The 21,189-nt window shown below is 38.0% G+C and overlaps 1 protein-coding gene across 3 annotated transcripts in view; it reads left to right on the top strand.

The window, feature by feature from the left end:
* Positions 1-21,189, top strand: part of ST3GAL2 (ST3 beta-galactoside alpha-2,3-sialyltransferase 2) — a 1,330,536-nt gene that overhangs the window by 1,292,273 nt on the left and 17,074 nt on the right. For all 3 annotated transcript variants that reach the window (XM_044081313.1, XM_044081311.1, XM_044081312.1), the window contains one exon: positions 7-126. In XM_044081313.1, coding sequence (XP_043937248.1) covers positions 7-126 — 120 coding nt within the window. The remainder of the gene's footprint in view (positions 1-6; positions 127-21,189) is intronic.

Raw genomic sequence — 21,189 nt, 5'->3', positions numbered from 1 at the left:
TTCCAGGTACAAGTCTACAATCCAGCCTTCTTCAAGTACATCCATGACAGATGGACCCAGCATCATGGAAGATACCCTTCCACAGGAATGTTAGCACTATTTTTTGCTCTTCATATATGTGATGAGGTTAGTCACTTACATACTTTCTGTATGCTAAATGTAGCACAATAATTGCAAGGGTGTTATTGCCTCTAAAGTACTATATGGGTGTAATTGCTGTAGCTTTATTCTCAGGTCATTTCAAGTCTGACTTCAGAAGCCTCCTGCAATGATTGATGTTTTTTTTCTGAAATGCCTGTGTTAGTACATTTCTTAATTTTCTTTCATTCCCGTGCTTAAAGATGTACATTTTTGTTGGTGTACAACATGATATGACATATCATGACAGGACAGCATGCTGTAGCTTTGGGCACTCAGTTTTTCTGTACCCCTTGCACCTTGCACAGTTTAGATCTCGAGCCTAACAGCCTAACATTCATCATGAAAACAATTCACACATGCAGTGCTTAATAAGTACAAACCTTCTAAGTGCTCCTACATTTTCCCAATCTATAGTCAGTATTAGAATGGTCTCGTCTGATTTGTTGAAGAGCACAATGTGAAGCATTGCCATAATGGACAGTATTTCAGGCCAGTAAACTTATAGGCTCATAGTTAAATACTAGCATGTCTCAGCTCTATAAAGCTATAAAGGACTCCCTCCTCAGGATCCTGCAGGTATGTCACTTGAGTAACCACAAGCCATTGCATCATGAAAAGTTAAGGGAGTCAGCAGTTATGCGGTAGTCACATCCTTCTCCTCCTGCAGAGCACACTCATAAGGTGGTCTCTTATCCCTTCTAACATGCAATCTCTCCCCTTAACTAAGGAAGAGTTGAGCTTGCACCCAGAATTGGACAACAGATATATAGCATGCTGGAGTCTGATGAAATATAAAACTCATAATGGGTCTAGTCACAGTTCTTAAGTAAACTTAGTTAAAAATGAAATGCTCTGGGAATGCAGAGGTGTAACCAATATCAGGTGAAAGCAATGCCCACAGATTAAGCTGCTTAATATACAGTTGGTGACTGCTTGCTGTTGAAAAGTGTTTTAAAAAAGAATTTCTGATGACATATATCCTTGTGAGTGTAATTTCTTTTTCAGGAGCCTGCACTTTAAAGCTGTCCTACAGTGCTTACCATCTGCTGCTGAATTCTGCCCAGTCTCCAATGAGCACATTTGTGCCCCTCTACCTTCCTTAAAGGGATGGCATAGGGTATGGCTAAATCCTGCTGTAACCCTGGACATGGGTGAGCTGTACCTGTCCTGGGGAAGGATGATCTCAATGGGGTAAGAGGTGATCTTCCTGTTCCTACTACCCTAAGAGAGGTAAGAGCTGGAGGGCAAGTGTCATATATGTAGCTGGAGGGGGATTTTTGGATATACAGAGAAGAAGAAGCCCTAACTGGGTTGGAGTGAGTACAACATCACAGGCATCACTATAAAACTGTTATTCCCTCCCCAGGCTACTGAGCAAATAGTAGTCTGTCTGCAACAGAGGAGCATACTTTACCTTCCAGTGGGATAGATCCACTAAAACAAAAGTGCCAAACCTCCCACGGTCTAAGTAAGCTAATGTAAGCCATTAATTTCCATTTCCAACCGCTGCCAGGCTACCCCAGTGCCTGAGCTGGTATTTGAATTCTGGTAGTCTGTGTCACAGTTAGAGCTCCTTCTGTCTGTGCTGCAGAGCTGGGCCCCCGTTGTTTTTCATTCAAGTACTATTGGTGCATCTTGCCTAAGTGAGGAGAACTGATACAGACATAACAGTGAGAGGTCTATGAAAGGTGCTCCACCAGCAACTAATTTGGAGGGATACAACCCATAGTGTCTGCACTGGAAGGAAAGAATTCCCACAGGAGCTGTACTGCCCCAGACACTGTCTACAGTGAAAGAAGAGGAGGAGCCCACCACAGCAGAAGTAAAAACAGCACTAAGGAAAATGAAGTTGGGGAAACCAACAGGCTCAGATTAGGTTACTGCAGATATGATAAAAATGTTGAGTGAGATAGGGAGAAATGGCTTCTGAGGGTACTTGTATAGTAGTATGGAGAGAAAGATGTATCACAAATGACTGAAGAATAGGCATACTAAGCGTAAATGTTCAGGAACAAATGAGACATTCACAACTGTGGACAGTATAGTATAGAGGTATCAAACTCTTATTACATTGCATGAAATTTCTGGTGAATATGATTGATAAAAAAATACACAGAGCAGTAGAAAGTAAGATGGGAGATGATTGGTTTGCATTCAGATCAGGATGCAGCACAAATGACCCAATGTTTGCTGTGAGACATACTTGAAAAGAAGCTAGAGATGGGCATTCCTAGACTTGGAGAAAGTATATAACAGGGTCCCAAGAAAGCTAATTTATTTGCCCTGTGGTGATTTAAAGTCCCAAAAGCACTGGTAGAATTAGTGAAGGCTATGTACAATGACCCAGAGAATCAAGTATGAACAGGGGTTCCCAGTGGGAGTGGGTGTGCATCAGGATTCAGCTGTAAGCCCACTGCTGTTTATACTGGTGATGGACTACATTAGCAAATAGGTTGAGAGAGACAGATCAACAAAGCTGTTGTGCTTAGACAATGTTTCAGGCAGACTCTCAGCAAGAACTTCAGCAAAGACTAGGGAAACTGAATACGAAACTGAATACAAAACTGAAGGCACATGGGATGAAACAGTACATATATAGTACTTCTAATGACAGCAAATGGAAGAAATCAGAAGAAGTTGAGAATTGAGCTCAAAGGGAAAATAATGGAGCAGGTTAACAGCTTCAAGTATTTTGGATGGGTGGTTAAGGAGAAGGGAAGTCTGAATGAGGAGGGTAAAGCTAAAATCAAAGGGACTGCAGCCAACTGGCACAGAGTATCAGGGGTAGTGTATGACAGAAGAATGCCAAAGAAGCTGAAAAGTAAGGTGTACAAAACATTGGTGAGACCAGTACTACTATACGGTGCAGAAAAACTAGGCAGGAAATGCAGAGCAGTTGAGGAACTGTGGGGCAGACAAAGTAATGAGGACATAAGAGCAGAAACCAAAGTAGGTTCAATTGCAGAAAAGGTCAAAGAGAACAGATTACGGTGGTTCAGGCACATGTGCAAAAAGCAGAAGACAATCTGGTGAAGATGATTTGGGAGAAACAGGAAGAAGGCAAGAGGAAATGAGGGTGTCCAGCAAAGAGTTGGATGGATTGTGTGAGAGAAGACCTGCAACAGTCAGGCATGAGAGTTGAAAAAAGGATTGAATATAGATAGATGGCCACAGTTGATACAACACACTGAACCCATGTAGAAAATTGGAAAAATGGGATTGATGATGACGATGATGATTCTCTGTACACCAGGTAGAAGCAAATTTATCATAGCAATTAATGAATGTCAAGAGGCAGGTGTAAGATTCAAGCTGCTATATCCAGCTGTCTTTAAAGTATTTTTCCTGGGGGATCAAAGACGTTTCTGTATGCAGACAAGCTAAGGAGGAAATAAAGTTTATCCAACAAAAAGTGAGCCAGCAAATAGAAGAGAAATCTACTGCTACTATTTTTTTTTTTTACAGTAAAGCTCAGAGAGACACTTTGCCAGTGAAATATTTTCCAGTTTTTCAAATGAAAATGTGTGAGAGAGAGAAAAAAACACAGGAGTTGACCAGAAGAATCATGAGTACCTTAGATTTGACCAGAAACTGGTGTTGGGAGATACAAATGAACAGGAAGAAGACTGGCAACACTGAAATTCGTGAATGAATAGGAGACTATAAAAGCATCAGTCATATTTGTGAAATACGTCTTTGCAAGAAAAAGTGGCTGAAAAAGATTGGATTTTTGTTGACCTTGTTAAACTTGTAGCTGGGCTCTAAAGCATATACCCCACTTTATGTCATTATTGTTTATAAGGGCAGTAAAAGGAAATAGGTAACTAAAACACATTTTATTCTTACTAATATTTGTATAAAACATTCCATAATATAAACTGCATGTTATATATAGTAAAACAGTTTTACTTATTGTATAGTCAAGGAAATTTTAAATGTGGGGGAGTCGTTTTAGTGACTGCTGTATGTGTTAAAGATGTTTAAGTAAACAAGTATTTTTTTAGTTGTAAGAAATATAGGCCTTGCAGTATAAGAAGAAAGACTGGACAAAAGCAAGTTTAATGCTAATATGCTGTAATCTTGAGCTGTTGGGGTGGGGGCAGACTGTGAAGGTGCAGTGATTATATTATATGTAGAATTACGACATTTTCAATTATTTCTTCAAGGGTGAATGTCTAGATTAATGTTGTTGGCTTAAGTTATAAACGTGCAAATATATTACCTTGTTTTTTCTTCCATTAGCAAATGTTCAGTGAGAGTCAAGAGGCCTGCAGTGGTACATTCTGTTTTGAGTGTAATTTAAAGAGTCATTGCTGACCCTTTGAACATGGAGATGTCTGCAGGTGCAAGCAATTATTGTCAAGAGTTTTGAGCATTATTTGCTGAGGGAAATGTAAAGGTATAATGGCATACAGTTCAGTGAAAAATAAAGTTTGAATTTATGGGAAATGAAGACATAGCAGCCTTAATACTTTAATACTTTAATGTATTAAATAGAACAGTGTACAATTTAGTTTTATTGAAAGTTAGCCAGTGTACTTTTTGTTAGGGCTAAAAGTTATCATTTTCTGAAAGCATGCAAGCTGTTTTTTACATCTGGGAGGGAAATATAGATAAGACAAGAACAGACCATAATCAATGTAAATAGACACACAGACTGTAACATATACTTTAGCACTAATAACCTTATTTTTAGGTTAGGTAATGCTTGTGGGTGCAGCTGTCAATTTACAGTGATTGTTCCTATCTGGGGGGTTAAACTTCATTTTTTGAAGATGAACATAGTTTTGTCTGTTTGCTGTAGGTTAATAGGGGATGGGAGTGTTCTAGAGGAGTGTCTGGAAATGTATTTAGCTATTTGTTTGAGGGTTTACATTAAAACAAGGTCTTGAAAAAGCTGACATAGGTTCAAATGGAGATAAGAAACAACTGTATAAAAAATCAACCTGCCAAATATTAGTGTGTGCATATAACACAAAAGTAGGAAATATACATTCAAATAAAGTGTCATATAATAGGCTGGAACAATAGCTTTTATCTTAATGGCCATGCAATATTCATACTGTCTTGGAGCAGGGAATATTACTAATAGGTGGGGACTGGAACTTGATTTGTAATAGTGAGGATATATCAGGAGGACCTAGAAGAAAAAATATAATAAAAGAGGGTGGATTTCTGAAGATATTTATGAAAATATTTTGTATGGAAGATATGACTTCAGTAGTTGGAGCTCAGACAAAATTTACATATTGTTCACCATGGTACAATAAGTGGGCTAGACTAGATAGAAATTATATTTTGCAGGAAGGTGTGCATTTAATTGAAAGCTTCAACACACATCCATGCAGGGTAACAAAGTAAAAATGAGCACTGAAGTGGCTCTTTCTTACCCACCTGTTAAATAGAGAGGATTTTAAGGCATGGGAAGTGGAAATTTCAAGAGTGATTAGAGAAGATAGAAATATCTTCAGAAGGTGTAGCAAGTGAGTATTGTAAGATGAAACTGGAATTTAAACAGGCAGTAGAAAGGTAGTGGTTAAGCAGCAATAAAAATTACTTAGAATGACAGAAAATAAGGGGAATCTAATAGAACAAAAAGACTCAAATGCACAGTGCTAAAAAGAAAATTTCTATTTTATAGGGTCATAGGTGATTTTTAAGTTAATGAATCCAGGGGCCTTTTTAAGCCTTACCATGTTTCCCAAAGTGTGTGCAAAACTTAACCATTATCCCAACCCCAACCCAATAAGAGTCATAGGTGAATATGAGGCCAACTGCCCAGAAGGGCTATATTAGGCCTAGGTAATAACCCAGGTAAGAATCAAATCCTTTACCATGTTTATATCAAGTGAAGACCTTAACCATTATACCAAACCTAATAAATAATGGAGTATTTGGATAATATGCATGAGTTTAGAAAGATAGTTGCTAAGCAGCTATTTGTTATAACACCTCCAGACTACAAAAACTTTTAGCACAACTTAGGCAGCCTGTAATAGGAAAAGTAACCAAAGATTTTGTAGTGGTATTAGAGATACTTTGGAGATTTTTTGAAAATTTGTATTAAGCAGAGAAATGTGGAAATATTTATGGAAGGCAAACTTTTGATAGCATTAATAGAACAATTCCAGCAAAAATCTCAGAAATACTGCAGAACTAATCGTAACAAAAAAATAAAAATGTACTAAAGATCCAAAATAAATACAAGCTTTATTAAATAAACCTGATAAGCTCTTTCATTCCCAAAAGGATTACTTGATTTGAAGGGATGTTTTGGAGCTACACAGTTAAGGCTCATATCTATGACACAAACAGAACGTTATAATTCAAAATGGAAAGGGAGGGGGGATGACAAAGTGGGGAAAAGTTCAAGAAATAAAATGAGAGTGGATTTTGGATGCAGATCCTTAAGGAGAATGACAATAACCATACAGCATATTATATTCATAAAGTAGCAGAAAGTATTCTAAAAACTAAGCCAACACAAGACTGGAGAAAGGAGATTTTTACCAATATGAATGTCTGCAAGTAGGAGTATAGAAAATAGGCAAGAGGTGGCTGGAATTTCCTGGTGAAAACTGGCAAAGGGACCAAGGTATTGGGAGCAAATAACTACAGAGAGAAAGATAATTAGAGTGAGGTGAGATCAAGAAGACATTTTGGACTGCAGGCTAGAGAATGGCATCCTACCAGGGATTAATATTAGAGTATTAATTGAAAGACCGGCTCTGGTGGAGTTTTTAGCTGAAATCTAGAACAGAAGCTGTTTTTAAAAAAGGATAATTAAGTTGAGAATATACAATATTGTATGATAACTGTAAGAATCAATCAGAGGAGGTTAGAAAAGATTGAGAATAGAAACTGGGAAAACCAATTTATAAAGAGTACAATGAGACACCATATGTACGGTTCCCAGTATATAACAACGTTTAGAAGGTTTAGGGTCTTTGCATAGGTATTTTTATACCCCAGGCAGACTTCAAAGATTTGTTTCCTCCAATAGGTAGCAAATATTGAAGATGTGATATTGAAAAAACAGGTAACTGGGAACACATGTTTTGAGAGTGCAAATTTTAAAAATTCCCTACAGCTTACACAGTCAGAAGTATTGGGTTATCAAGTGGCCATAACTAAGGAAATTATTATTTTTTTTAGCTGAGATACAAGATCTGAATTGCCTTGACATAATAAGACATTACGTTCAGTTATGATGTCTTCCAAAAACAATTACTAGAAAATGAAAATCAAAGTCTAAACCAAATGTATTTGAAATATTGAATATTATTAAAGAGATAAAATAACTGGAAGAGGGATCTTCAGAAAAGGGAAGGAGCAAATTACATAGAAATAAATGGAAATTGCAGGTACAGTACACGAAGAATAATTTTTAAGAGGAAGGAATAGAAGTGAGGTTTAAGGGATTGCAGGAATTCATCAATTTATGTAATGTTGGACTAATTATAGTTACAAAACTGAAAAGGTATATGATGTATAATGGATCTCAATGGAGGAAAATGTTAATATGGCTTGCTTTCTTTTCTGTTAATGTGTTAAGTGATAATTTAATGAAAGAGCTTAAAAGGACACATCAGTTTTTTGTAAGATAATGCTGGTCTAGCAACTGTCATCTAATTCTATAAGTTTTTAGTTCATTTCTGTTTTTACCATTACCTTTATGAGAACCATCTTGAGCTGAAACATTAATAATTCACTCAAGCCTATAATGCCCTTTTTGTATACTTCCAGTTCACACCTGTATCTCCTTATGGTGTTCAGAACTTTTTTGTGACTGGCTTTTTTAAGAAAGTGACTTGCCAACTAATAATATAGCAATAACCCATGCCTGGGTGTGGATAATGCTGGATTTACCAGCAGTTGATGTGGTTCGGTCACGAGGGTGAAGCCGGAGTGGCCAAACAAAGCCAACCGTGGGTAAATCCAACATTACCCACACCCAGAAGTGGGTTATTGCTATTATACAATGACATTATTTAAGAAAAAAAATTACTTTTCTTAAATAATGGCATTGTATAATGCCTCCTTGCTGCCCTTCTGCAGCTGTCTGGTATTCTGCGGCAGTTCTGATGTACTGCACATGTGTATGCTTATGCAGTACATCAGAGCTGTGGGCAAAAGCAACGGAGAAAGCAAGATCTCTGTTGCTTTTTACAAACTGTTTCGCTATGTTAAATGGGTTTAACGTAGAGAGATAGCTTTAAAAAAAGCAATGGAGTCTCTGTTTTTTACAGCAACGGAGAATGCAAGACCTCCGTTGCTTCACACTGTCTCGCTTTGTGAGACATGTTTAACATAGCGAGACAGCTTTAAAAAAGCAACGGAGGAAGCAAGATCTCCGTTGCTTTTTACAAACTGTCTCGCTATGTTAAAGGAGTTTAACATAGCGGGACAGCTTTAAAAAAAAGCAACAGGGAATCTCTGTTGCTTTTTTAAGGCTGTCTCGCTATGTTAAACTCGTTTCACATAGCGAGACAGTGTGAAGCAATGGAGGTCTTGCGTTCTCCGTTGCTGTAAAAAAAGAGTTATAGTAATGGAAAAAGTCCGGGCGACCAGACCTTTTTCCATTACTATAACTCTGATTTACAATGTGCACGCTGACCAATCAGGGTGCACGTTTTTGAATAATAATGGGGGGTCATTGTATAATAGGCAGTATTAGAAAGGGCAAGGAGTTGCTAATAAAATGATTCTAGCATTATTAGTCTAGCATGTCCTACAGTGGAGAAATTCATCTTTGTTTGCCACTTATTATTCATATTTCATATTTATGTTCATATTTTCACAGCTGAGAGACCTACATTTTATTGAGGTCTGTGCTATGAAACATAAATGTGGGAGACAGGACAATTCACTGTACATGCTGGTTTATAGCATACTATACTGGAAATATTGCTAGCTGTCTGTTAGTAATTATGAAAATAAGCAATATTTCCATATGTGCTTAATTCTTCAAAAAAATGACTTAACTGTTGTTTGATATTATGTGAACCCTTAAATGATGTTGAAGAAAACTGTCTTTGATATCTGCAGTGTAAGATGAACATCTTAGGAGATATCCAGTATTATTTATATTGCTAATTACACATATAGTTTTGTATTTCTGTAAATATCTCAGAAAACATACATTTAGAGGAATTTCTGGTTGTCATGTGAATGCTTATGTCTGGTTAACAAAAAATGCTGTAACAATATATATCTAGGCTGTGCAGTTTTCAAGATATGAACATTTTTGAAAATTTAGAAAAATATAATTTGAGATTTATGTGCATTACAGTATTTATGGAAAAGGCTATTAACATACTGACTATTATCCATGTAAATAATACTTCTTACTGATAACATTGCTATTTGTACAGTTTTTATAGCATGCACTGTTCACAAAAATTTATATTTGTTTATTGCATGCCTAATGAGATAAAGAAACATTGACAGTACCTGCATCAGTTTATGTTTCTTTCACAAATGTACTCATGAGATGCTAAAAATCTTCATTGAGCACCTCCATGCAGTATAAGAAGAAATCAGTACTACAAAACTAAACAAGGATATACATTTTGAGCCTCAAGAGCAGGAGGACAATCAAGTAACTCTGCAGTCTGCAGCTACCACCCCACCCATACAGTATAAGAAGAAATCAGTACTGCAAAACTAAACAAGGATATACATTTTGAGCCTCAAGAGCAGGGTCAGTCCACCCAGGCATTCTACCCATATGTTTTATTTAGAGGGAAACTATAACATTAGCAGTATTTCTTAGTAGTTCTCAGCATGCTAATAAAACTGACTGTTGTAGCCTTGTGCCCCCCCCCCAGCTAGTGCAGTAATCCTAACTGTCCAATAGACAGTATACATTTAATTCAGATCTCTGTGATTAAATTAACCATCAACCAGCCCTCTCAGTGCTTTCTGCCTTAGTTTGTATCACTTGAGGCCCATCTGTTTATTTGCATCTCTATACATTTCCCTTCATTGCTAATGTATCTCCCTACTCTAATCTGTGCACAAACTAGCTACTAATAAGCAAGCCAATGTGAAGACACACTCCCAACCTTAATAAACTTTGGTGTCTCTTCTCTCCTTCACTTTACAGGTAGAGTTTGAATTATTACTTACCCTCTCTGAGGCCTTCACTGATAGATTTCCACTGATTGCCTCTCTGGTTTTGCTGGTTTCTTTGCAATCCACCTAGTTTACACCCCTTGTGCCATCCCCCTAGCCCAATACTAAGTCTATATTAGAATCCTGCTGAGCATGGAGCCATTGTTAAATTACTGGTCTCCCACCAGGACACAAGTGCTCTTCAGCAATTTAATTCTGCTTGTTGGTAAGCCATTAGACTTCAGGAATTTGTTTAAAGTGTTCAGATTTGTAAAGTAACACTTACTTTTTGCTGCCCATTACTCTTTTCTTGGTGGGCTCTGCCCCGCTCCCATTACTGTTTTCTTGGTGGGCTCTGCCCTGCTCCGTTCACCCTCACTAACGCTTGAGCTCTCTCCGCTCCCCTGCCCTGCCCCCAATTCCCTCCCACCCTATTACCTCTACATTTATAATAATCACAACCACACCCATAGCTCAACCTCAAAATACCTCCACCAATCACAGCTCCTCAAGTGAGATCACATTACACCACACCAACTTGCTCCACCACAAAATACTCCCAACCGTTCTCATTCCCGCTAGGCATTATTACATCACCCCAAAGTTTTTACCCATCCACATATATTGCAACCCTATAATTCCTATCCAGACCTCCACATAGAACCAACTTAAACTTTATAACCATGACTATCACACAACTAAGTCTAGTCTGTCTTCTCATAATTCTTTATAAAGCCACAAGTTATCACTCTAGCAATATCCCTAAACTTAGTAGCACAACACTGTATTATGCACTCTCATGTACAGACACCGCACATTATAATGATATCTGCCCACAATTGTTCAAGAACCACATAACAGACCAATTCAGAACTAAACACATATGCTCTCATTCCTACTCCAAAAAAGCACAATACTTTCTCACACTCATCACCAAACTCCAACATCTGTATCATCGTTTTAACACCAGGCTCACCATAAGTGGGGATATCCATCCCAACCCAGGCCCAAATTCATCCTGTCCAACACAAACTGCTCCAACACAAATGTCAGAACATAACACCCCCTACTATCTTCATACCTGGGCAAATCAACAACAGCAGCAAAACCAACCATCTTTTAATGCTAAATATTAATATTAGAAGTATCAAAAATAAAATACCTGAACTCCAGGCCACAATAGCACACTACTCCCCAGACATAATTGCTTTAACAGAAACCTGGCTAAATAAAAACATAGCTAACTCAGAAGTTCTCCCTACCAGCTACAGTGTCATTAGACAAGACAGACCACTTTGTAAATAGGGTGGAACTGCCTTACTGTATAAGTCCAACTTAACTGTATGTCAGTTACCAAACTCCTACCCCTTCCCCAATAATTGGGACATACTTATCTCACAACTTCAACTTCACCCTAAAAAGGTCATCACCACAATTGTGATCTATATTTCACCTGGTAATACACCTGCTAGCCTTAAAGACTTCTTATCCTGGTGTTCTTCCACATACTCACAAGAAACCCTTATTCTGGAGGACTTCAACCTAGATTGTTTCACCTGTATATCAGAACCAACAAGTAATCTAATAAATCTCCATGGCTACCAGCAGCTAGTCCACATCCCAACTAGATGTGATAAAAAATCTAAAAGGGAATCCATCCTTGATTGGGTCTTAACTAACAACCCCACATTGTACCCCCACACAGACAGTCTCTCAAACACCTTAAGTGACCACAACATAATATACCTTATATGTAGTAGAACAAGCATATGCAAAACCACTAACTATAAATCCAGTAGAAACACAAAGAAATTTCTCTCCTGGGGTCCTCAATACTTTACTCTGTAACTATGACTGGACCCCCCCCCCTAAAAACCCTCCCACTTGACCAGGCTGTAACATATTTCAACAACACATTTCTACAATACCTACTCACTGTTGCTTCATTGCGCAAAATCAAGGTTAGAACCTCTACAAACCCCTGACTCAGTAAAGAAACCAAACAAATCCTCAAGTCCAGAGACACTGCCTGGCCTTACTATCAAAGAACCAAAGAAACACAAAGCCTAACTAAGTACCAAGAACTGCGCAACCATGCAAAAAGATGCATTAGGCTGGACAAAAAATCCTACTACATGACATACAAACTAAATGCCAACACAACCTCCAAAAATTTTGGAAAAATGTCAACCAGCTACTAAAATCCACCCAAAAGACTACCCCCAAACCAACCACCCCTGACACTAAAGTTCCCATCAAAACACAATTAAGCTCCCACTTTGTGAACTCAATTCTATCCATAGTATCACAGGACAGTTCCTACCTCACTATCCCCATCAACACAAATAACACTAATACAAGCTTTACCTTCAAAACAGTTTCCACCACTTCAATCAAAAGCATGCTCTCCAAACTAAAAACCTCATCAACAGCAGCCAACCTACTCCCCAGCTATTTCTTGAAACTCACAGCAGATTATATTGCTATCCTAATCTCCACTTTCATAAACAGATCAGTTGTTGAAAACTATGTGCCCAAACTCTGGAAAATATCCTATGTTACACCCATACATAAAGGTGGGACCTCCACTGAACTTAATAACTACAGACCCATTGCTTTACTCTCCCCCCTGGCCAAAATCCTAGAAAAATGCCATACCCAGGTGCTAAAATATCTCCTAGACAGCAACATTCTGTCACCTACTCAGCATGGTTTCAGACCTGCCCATAGTACCACTACAGCCCTCCTCTGCTTCACAGACTCAGTAAACCATCTCAAAAACGAAGGCCTGCAGGTGTCAACTCTTTTTTTGGATATGTCCAAAGCATTTGACACAGTCTCGCACCAAATCCTGCTAAACAAACTAAACCAATATCACCTATCAAATTCCACTCTTACCTAGTTCCAAAGCTACTTAACTGACAGGTACCAAGCTGTGAAGAGGGAAATTCTCTCTCTCCTCAGCTCCCCATACCTGTAGGAGTCCCACAGGTTCTATCTTAGGACCAGTATTATTCAGTCTTCACAAATGACCTACATACCTCCACACAGCATGCATCTATCATTCAGTATGCAGATGATACTATCTTAATCTGTGCTGCACAAAACATTACCACCCTCCTGCAAACAACTCAACTAGCATTCTCTGACATTGAAAACAACCTTACCAAAGCCCAACTTAACCTCAATCCAAAGAAAACTCAGCTTATGATTATAACCAGTTTTAACAAAAACACTGATAGCAGTCAATTCACTATCTACTCCACAAATGCTACTCCATTCGCTCCAGTGGCACAGGCTAAGTTATTGGGAATAACCATAGACTCTCATCTAAAATTTGATAGTCATTTCAACTTAACTATTAAAAATGCACATGCCAAACTGGGATCACTCTACCATATCAAACCATTTCTTACCAACAACACAAGATCAGCCAGTACTTGCTCCCAACTTCTGTCTACCCTACTCTATGCATCTCCCATTCTGACTAATCTCAACAAAACTGAACTAAGCAAAATGGAAGCCTGCTATAACAGAATTGCCCGCTTTGCTGCAAATTGCTCATATAGAAATCATTACTGTACTGCTTTGAGACAGCTCCACTGGCTTGAACTGCTGAACCTCCTAACCTACAATCAGCTCTGCCTCTGTCAGTCTTATCTATTACCTCCCCAATAAGTGTCCTGCCCTCAAAATCCTAGTACAACATCACTCAGCCAAAAGGCCTCTTAGATAATCAAGCATACTACTAGAAGTCACCAATAGCTACAATAGCTTTGGAGACACACTATGTAGTAGTTCAGTGGCTAAAAAAATGGAACTCTCTCCCCACTAGCATACAAAACACATCATCCAAAGCCTACTTTAAAAACCTCATTAGGCAACATCTCAAGCAAAGGTGGCAGTGCCATGATTGCTCCCCAAGCTAGTGAAACAGATAAGGTACACATACTAAACTAGAGTACTTGATAATAGTTTTCACTCTTACTCACAAACACTGGCTAATGCACAATGTATGTACTGTACCTGTGTACTATGTATGTATTCTACATATGTTCCAAATTTCAGCTGTTCACCACAAATCTATTATTTACCTTTATTTTTAAATTAATATTTTCTTGTTTGTTCTCTCCACTGTAACTTTTGATGTGCTGCATACCACTGTAAAAGCATGTCTGTTGTAATTTGTGTGTATACTGATCATGTCTAAATATCTAAATGTATCTGTAATTTTTCTATGTGGAGCTTTTATCCCTGGGCCTCTGCTGAAAAAGGGCCTTTTCAGCTCAGTCAGACACCCCCAGTTAACAAATGTAAAATAAAATAAAATAATATATAAAAATATGATAAAACATCCTGCAAGTTTCCTTACTTCAGGGCAAACAACTGCTTCCATTCCTGTTGACATAGTGTACTTCAAAAATTTTTGGAACACCTTTTGTTTAGCCTTCTTATGAGCAGACTTAGTTCATGAGGCAAGGACTGCCTATAATGCAGTAATAGGCTTACTGCATTCAAGCAGACTGTTTTTTAGCAAACCTCAAATTTTCATGGAACATTTGCTCGTTCTTTATAAAAAACAGGGCGATTAAGAGCATGTGTCTCTAGCTCACAATCTCACAAACACAAGTTACAGCGGACCCTTGAGCAACCTCAAGGGCAGCCACCACTATTTGTGGAGTTTACAATGTAAACTTTACACCAAACAGTTTTGGAACTTTAGGAATAGTTGATCTCCAAGATTCATCTTTCCCACTGTACTTTCCACAATACCTGACAAGTGTATCATTAACTCCTCTATCCCCTGGGTGGCTCTGCCTTGCAAAAAGGATATGATCGATTCTTACTATAATTTGTGCAACAGGCTTTCATGGGTACTCTAGTGCTGACTCTGCTGACACTATGGCTAGAGTAGCTGACTCAGGTTTGTACTGCCGATGGATGGTGTCGCTTATGCAGACCATTTTGGATAGCTTCTTCCATGATGACATTCTCTTTATTTTAGTTTGGGTGCCCTTCCGTGATCTAGTTGAGTACCATTAAAAGAAGAAAACAGGCTTTTACAATTATGGAACATCTATATGAAGCTGAGGACCACTGTGGAAAGTCTTTATTGAAGCCCTTCCAAACTCTTATCTCTTCTTCCAGGAATCCTTGTTGTGTAGGAGGAGGAAGCCCTCAGAGAGCATGAGAAGGCTTTTGAGTGCTAGTCAGTGTTGCCACGTCAGGTATGCAAGATCCTTAAAGTGCAGCTAAATCAACCTAGCAAACAGTCCTGATTGCCAGCCCATAGCGAATGGTTTCCCAAACGTTTGCCACAGTCTGAAGAAACATCACATACGGTTACTGGATTCCAAACATGATGATAGGTGGCCATATCTTAGGTCTATTACATCCTCCCACATGAAGAGATGCACTCAGGAACCAAGCCATCTTCTCAGACCTTTTGAAACAGGCCCCTATTCAACTGCCCAGAGGTTTTCTAGAGACTTTTTGAACTTGGAACACAGACAAATTATACTATTGCAGCCTTTTTCTTGTTATTATTGGGACTGGAGACTTCTGTCCCATGTTAGACTTCAGTGACATCAATGAGCATATATGGTACATTACAGTGTACAGTAGTCTGGCCTCCATTTTTGATTTGGGGTTTTATAGGGCTGTCTTTTTCATATCCATCATAGCACATCCTGCCTTTCTTTCTTGTTTTACGATATTATTTGATTCACATTTTGTTTTATACACACTAATTTTATTAATTAATTATTTTGTGTTTTAGTAATTTCACTTTATTTGCATACAGCCACAACTTTTGATAAGGTCTAGTCTATTTCTCTCTCTAGCCTGTCCTCCTTTCAACATTTCTTATAACACACATTTTATTAGTGAATCGTGAAACCTCATTAAATTTAGAGTGCTTAGCTGTATTCTTCATCTGAGTAACAGATGCGCAGTCCTTTGCTAAGGTATGCTAGAATATGGCTTAAGCAAATCCATGCAGTAGCATGTTTATTCTTTATCCTTCTAAAAGCAGCATACATTGCAATAATTCTCGACTGTAGTGAGTCTAAGGTCATGTTTTTTAAGCATATAAAGGCTGCATAAGGAAATGCTAAAAGACTCTTAATCATATGCCATATCTGTAATAAAAGGTAGAAAACTTTTTAGCCTCAACACTGTTGTGTGATTTTTTTCACTATATTACGACTAACTGAGGACCAGTGAAAAACTTGGCAGGTCATAATCTAATTCTGAGAACTAACAGGCTTTAAAATACTTGATGTTGCCCATCAAGAAATCCATTGCCACCATATTTACACCTGCAGCATGTGTGCACAGACAAACAGGTAGACAGACACATTAATAGGTTTTACAGCTATGGCACTTAACTATCCATATTTTTGTGTTCTTCCTGAAGGAAACAACCTCTGGTACATCTTGTAGGATAAGATATTCTTTACTTTCAGACCCTGTTTAATTCTTCTTAACTTCTGGAGTTTAGAAAAATTGTGTACATCCCTACATCTGTTTGAATAAAATGAACTGATCCAGACTAAGCTCTTTGCAACTTACTTCAGTGTCTTAGGCAAACTACAGTGCAATCAAAACAGATCAAATTAAAGATATACTATCATGTACAACAATTATTGCCAAAACTGTATGATTAGACATACTGATTTTTATCTTTGTACATCTACCCAACCTGTAAGTGTTTATGGGTTATTGTAATATAAAATAAATAGCAATCTTGACAGAGCTGAACTTACAAAACCTAAGCATAAGTGCATAGACTGAAGGAAAAGGAAAATCTTACAAATGTGCACTTTTCATCATGACAGAAGACTTAAACATAGAGGGAAAAGGAAGCCTAGGAGGCAAGTTTCTAACCTAACATATTCCCATATAGCCGTTATCTTCAGAAATGCTAGCAGTTTGTCCCTGAATAGATATCATAGAACATTCAAAAAGGTGGGCAATTCATACCGAAGTGCCCAGTAATGTGAAGGCTATTTCTATCAGAAGTCTTCAGACTTGTTTTAGGATAATTAAGAACAGCATTATCTTTTGCAACTAAACGTAAGTTGTAGATAGGGTAAAGTAGTAGGGAGCGAAGTTACACAAGATAGGCAGAAGCTTTAGATTTATTTGAATTTGTTTACTAGGGTAGAGCACTGATCAGTTCTGACCAATTTCAGTGTCATTTAAGGGCTTTTAAAAGTAAAAAGGTTAATGGCCAAATCTTCCTTTTTCTCTAGTTGGCTGTTGCTGGCGCTATGTAATGGTACTCCTCCCTAAGAAGGAGAAGAATGATTGTATTGATCTTATTCTCAAGAATCAGGAGGGCAGAACAGTTCTTGATAAAGGAGACAGATGATAGGAAGTCCGTATTCCAAATGTATTTTTAAAATGCCTCATTCCCAGTTTCCCTGTTCTCAGGACTGAGGAGCTTGGGCATTTTATAATAGTGGACAAGTTGAACATTTATTTTTTTTCCCCCTCAGGCTGTAGACATGATGGCTGTATGTTATAATGGGGTCAAGTAAAACACCCAGCTGATGCAGTTTTTGGATAATGTTCAATCAAAGCTCCAGACACCCATTTAGAAGGAATGTTTCCAGGTTGACCTGAGGTTGCAAAGAATTCAATTTTAATTGTGGTAAGTTTAAGCACTATGTGGCATTAAGCAAGCTCTCCAAATGGTCAGTCTCCTTATAGAGATCTATACTAGGATGGGGAGACCTCCTGAAAAAAGGCACATCATGAACGGATTCCTATTACAAGAACAAAAGTTCTCTACTTCAAACTTGTAATAGGAGGCTTACTTCTGCGAAAGTTCACTTTAACGAAAGTGAACTTTTGCATAAGTGCACTTCACCGAAAACACTGCAGCACAGTGGAGGACATAAAAAACAAGCTATGTGGTGAGATAGTCACGGACCCTAGGGTTAGGGCACGGGTTAGGGTAAGGGGATAGTTAGTAAAGCTATCCCCTTACCCTAACCCATTCTCTAACCCTAAGGTTCGTGATTATTGCACCATAGTGGAGGACATTGCTATGTCCTTCACTGCGCTGCAGTCGTCACAGACCTTAGAGTTAGGGCACAGGTCATGATAAGGGGATAGCCCTAAGGGCTATCCCCTTACTATGACCTGTGCCCTAACCCTAAGGTCCGTTAGTACTGCACGGAAGTTCAGTACAACACCCGTTCATTGTACTGAACTTTGCGTAAGTGCACTTTCGATTAAGTGCACTTTCGCTGCAGTGAGCATTCCATGCACTATTTCGAATTAGTGAAAGTTCAATCTAGTGTATGGAACACCATCATGAACATATGTATTATTAAAATGAGGAAGATTCTTTGTGAGATTTTTGATGAGCAGAATAAGAGGTCTCCTTAAGAGAGCATCCTAGGATCCACCTTCAAGTTAATGTTCTCTTTCTTCAGTAAATAACTACCATCAAGACAGTCAACAAATCAGATGCAAATATTCAGAAGTCAGCCCAAGGGAGACTAAAGTAATGAATAATTAACAACGTCTAAAGATTTAGTAAGGTCAATGAAGACCATACTGATGAACAGACCAGAGTATACTCTGAGACGTCTCTTTTTTATTTCTTCTGATCTCTCTTTTTAATTTCTTTTACTTTGTCTTTTCATTTTCCATTTTGGCTCCATTCTTGCTTCCCACTGAACTTAGAATCCATCCATAAATTGTCTCTGCTCATAGGTAAATATTAGGCTGTCAGTATGCAGACTATTACAAGCATGTCTAATAATCAGAGGTAAGAGTCAAACCCTATACCTTGCATCTGTGAGGTTACGGCTTTAACTGTTATGTCATCTCTCCCCTTTAACTGTTATGTAATCACGTTTCAGATTATTTCAAGGTTAGCTAATAAACAATGGCCAGAGATTGGAATCAAACCCTTTACTTTGTGTCAGTGAGGTGAAGACATTAACCATTATACCAAATCTCCCCTCCTAAGAGAAGTTGCAGGTTTTAGAATTCCAAATATACCATCTTGGATAGTTTCACTTCTAGCATATCAGTCATAGATCTGACATTCTCCAGCTCTCTTATTTATGAAAATCCATCTAATTAGAAGGGCATTAGCAAGGATTTGATTAAAATTCATTAAAGCAAAGTCATCAGTGGTTATACTGGCAGTGCTAATCTTTGATGGGATATCTGCACAGATGACTTTATCTTATGTGAAAATGGAAATGACTATCTTTTGATATCCCGCCCCATTTGTAATCTTGTACTGCACCAAGCAAAGCCATAGGACATTCAAGACTTTGGATGTCCAGCTTTAAGACATCACAGGATACAGATAAATGTGTGATTCCAGACATGATCCTTGCATTTCATTTCTGATTACCATTGCTGATCTTTCTGGAATATTATTGGAATTATGTTTATGTCTGTCAGTTCAGCCAGTGAATGAATATACTTAAAATCTGAAGTCAGTAATATGCTACTGTCCCCATCGTAGTATTCTGAAGTCAGTAATGTGTCATGGTCCCCATCGTAATATTCTGATAATTCAAGTAATATTTCTTATGATCAGACTATGGCATTGAATAATTTAAGTGGGATGGCAGTTAGAATTATTAAGCCTGATAAGGGGGGAGGCTTGGTTATTTTTGACAAGACAGAGTATAACAGGAGAATGTTACTTGTGTTAAACTCACCTGCTTATGAAATTTCATCTTTGAATGAATTAACAGGTGCATATAATAGAATTAAGGGGTATTTCAGAGATTTATTTCTGGAAGGAAAAATTGACATCGATTTATATAATTTTATCGATGTCACTTACCCTAAGGTTCCAACTTAGCAGACTTAGTTGATGGGAGATGTTCTATCACCCACCCTTGCGAAACATTTGAAATCGATTCCACAAATATGCAAGGACTCTTGGTCCTTCTTGAGATCTATTAATGAGGTTCAATTTGATGAGTCTCTTAATTTCCTCACCATTGACGTGGTGGATCTTTATACTTCCATTCCCCACGAGGAAGCTATTGAATGGGTCGACTTAATGTTACGAGAATGTGGTGCATCAAGTAATGATATTGCAGTTGTTACTGTATTGTTGGATATTGTTCTTTCTTCCAACTTTTTCATCTTTGACAAACACTACTACTTACAAAAGAAAGGGATCGCTATGGGGTCCCCTTGTGGTAGTAGTGTGGCTAATTTATTTGTCGCATACTGGGAGAAAAACTATTTATTTACCCATCCAGTGTTCCAGCAATGTTCTAAACTATACACTCGCTTTTTAGATGATGCTTTCATATTGATAAAATGCGGTGAGGATACAGTTATTGATCTCCTTTCTTATATGAACGGCACAACAGATTTTTTAAAATTTACGTACCATTTTTCAACATCCCAGATTGATTATCTGGATGTTAACTTGATTAAAGATTTTGACAACAATAGGTTCTGTTCATCTATTTTTAGGAAGTCAACTTACTGCAATTCGTTCTTGCATTTTTCAAGCTGTCACCCATGGAAACAAAAGCGTTCCATAGTTAAGGGGCAACTAGTTAGGGCTGCCCGTATGTGTAGTACGGACATAGCCTTTGAAAATGAGTGTTCCCTTTTAATGGACATGTTCTTGAACCGTGGTTATCCTGGGGATATGGTTGAAGCCTTAATAGCCGAAGTATCTGTTAAGCGTATTAATGGCATATACCAACCCTTACTTTTTCTTAATACACAGTCTTCCTCTCCCCCCATGGATGGGACTGATATGATTGTTGATGATGGCCAATCAATGGACCCTACTATTAGTGCACCTGTTAAGGAACTTAATTTTCCTATTAGTCTTGTAACAACCTTCAATAGGAATTCTGAAAACCTTTGTTCTATTGTCCGGAAAAACTGGTATTTTATCACTAGCTCAGGACTACAGGAAAG

Source organism: Protopterus annectens, chromosome 8.part0 (genome assembly GCF_019279795.1).
Source record: "Protopterus annectens isolate FY-2018-M chromosome 8.part0, PAN1.0, whole genome shotgun sequence".
Taxonomy (NCBI): domain Eukaryota; kingdom Metazoa; phylum Chordata; order Ceratodontiformes; family Protopteridae; genus Protopterus; species Protopterus annectens.
This window is presented reverse-complemented; position numbering and strand designations above follow the sequence as displayed.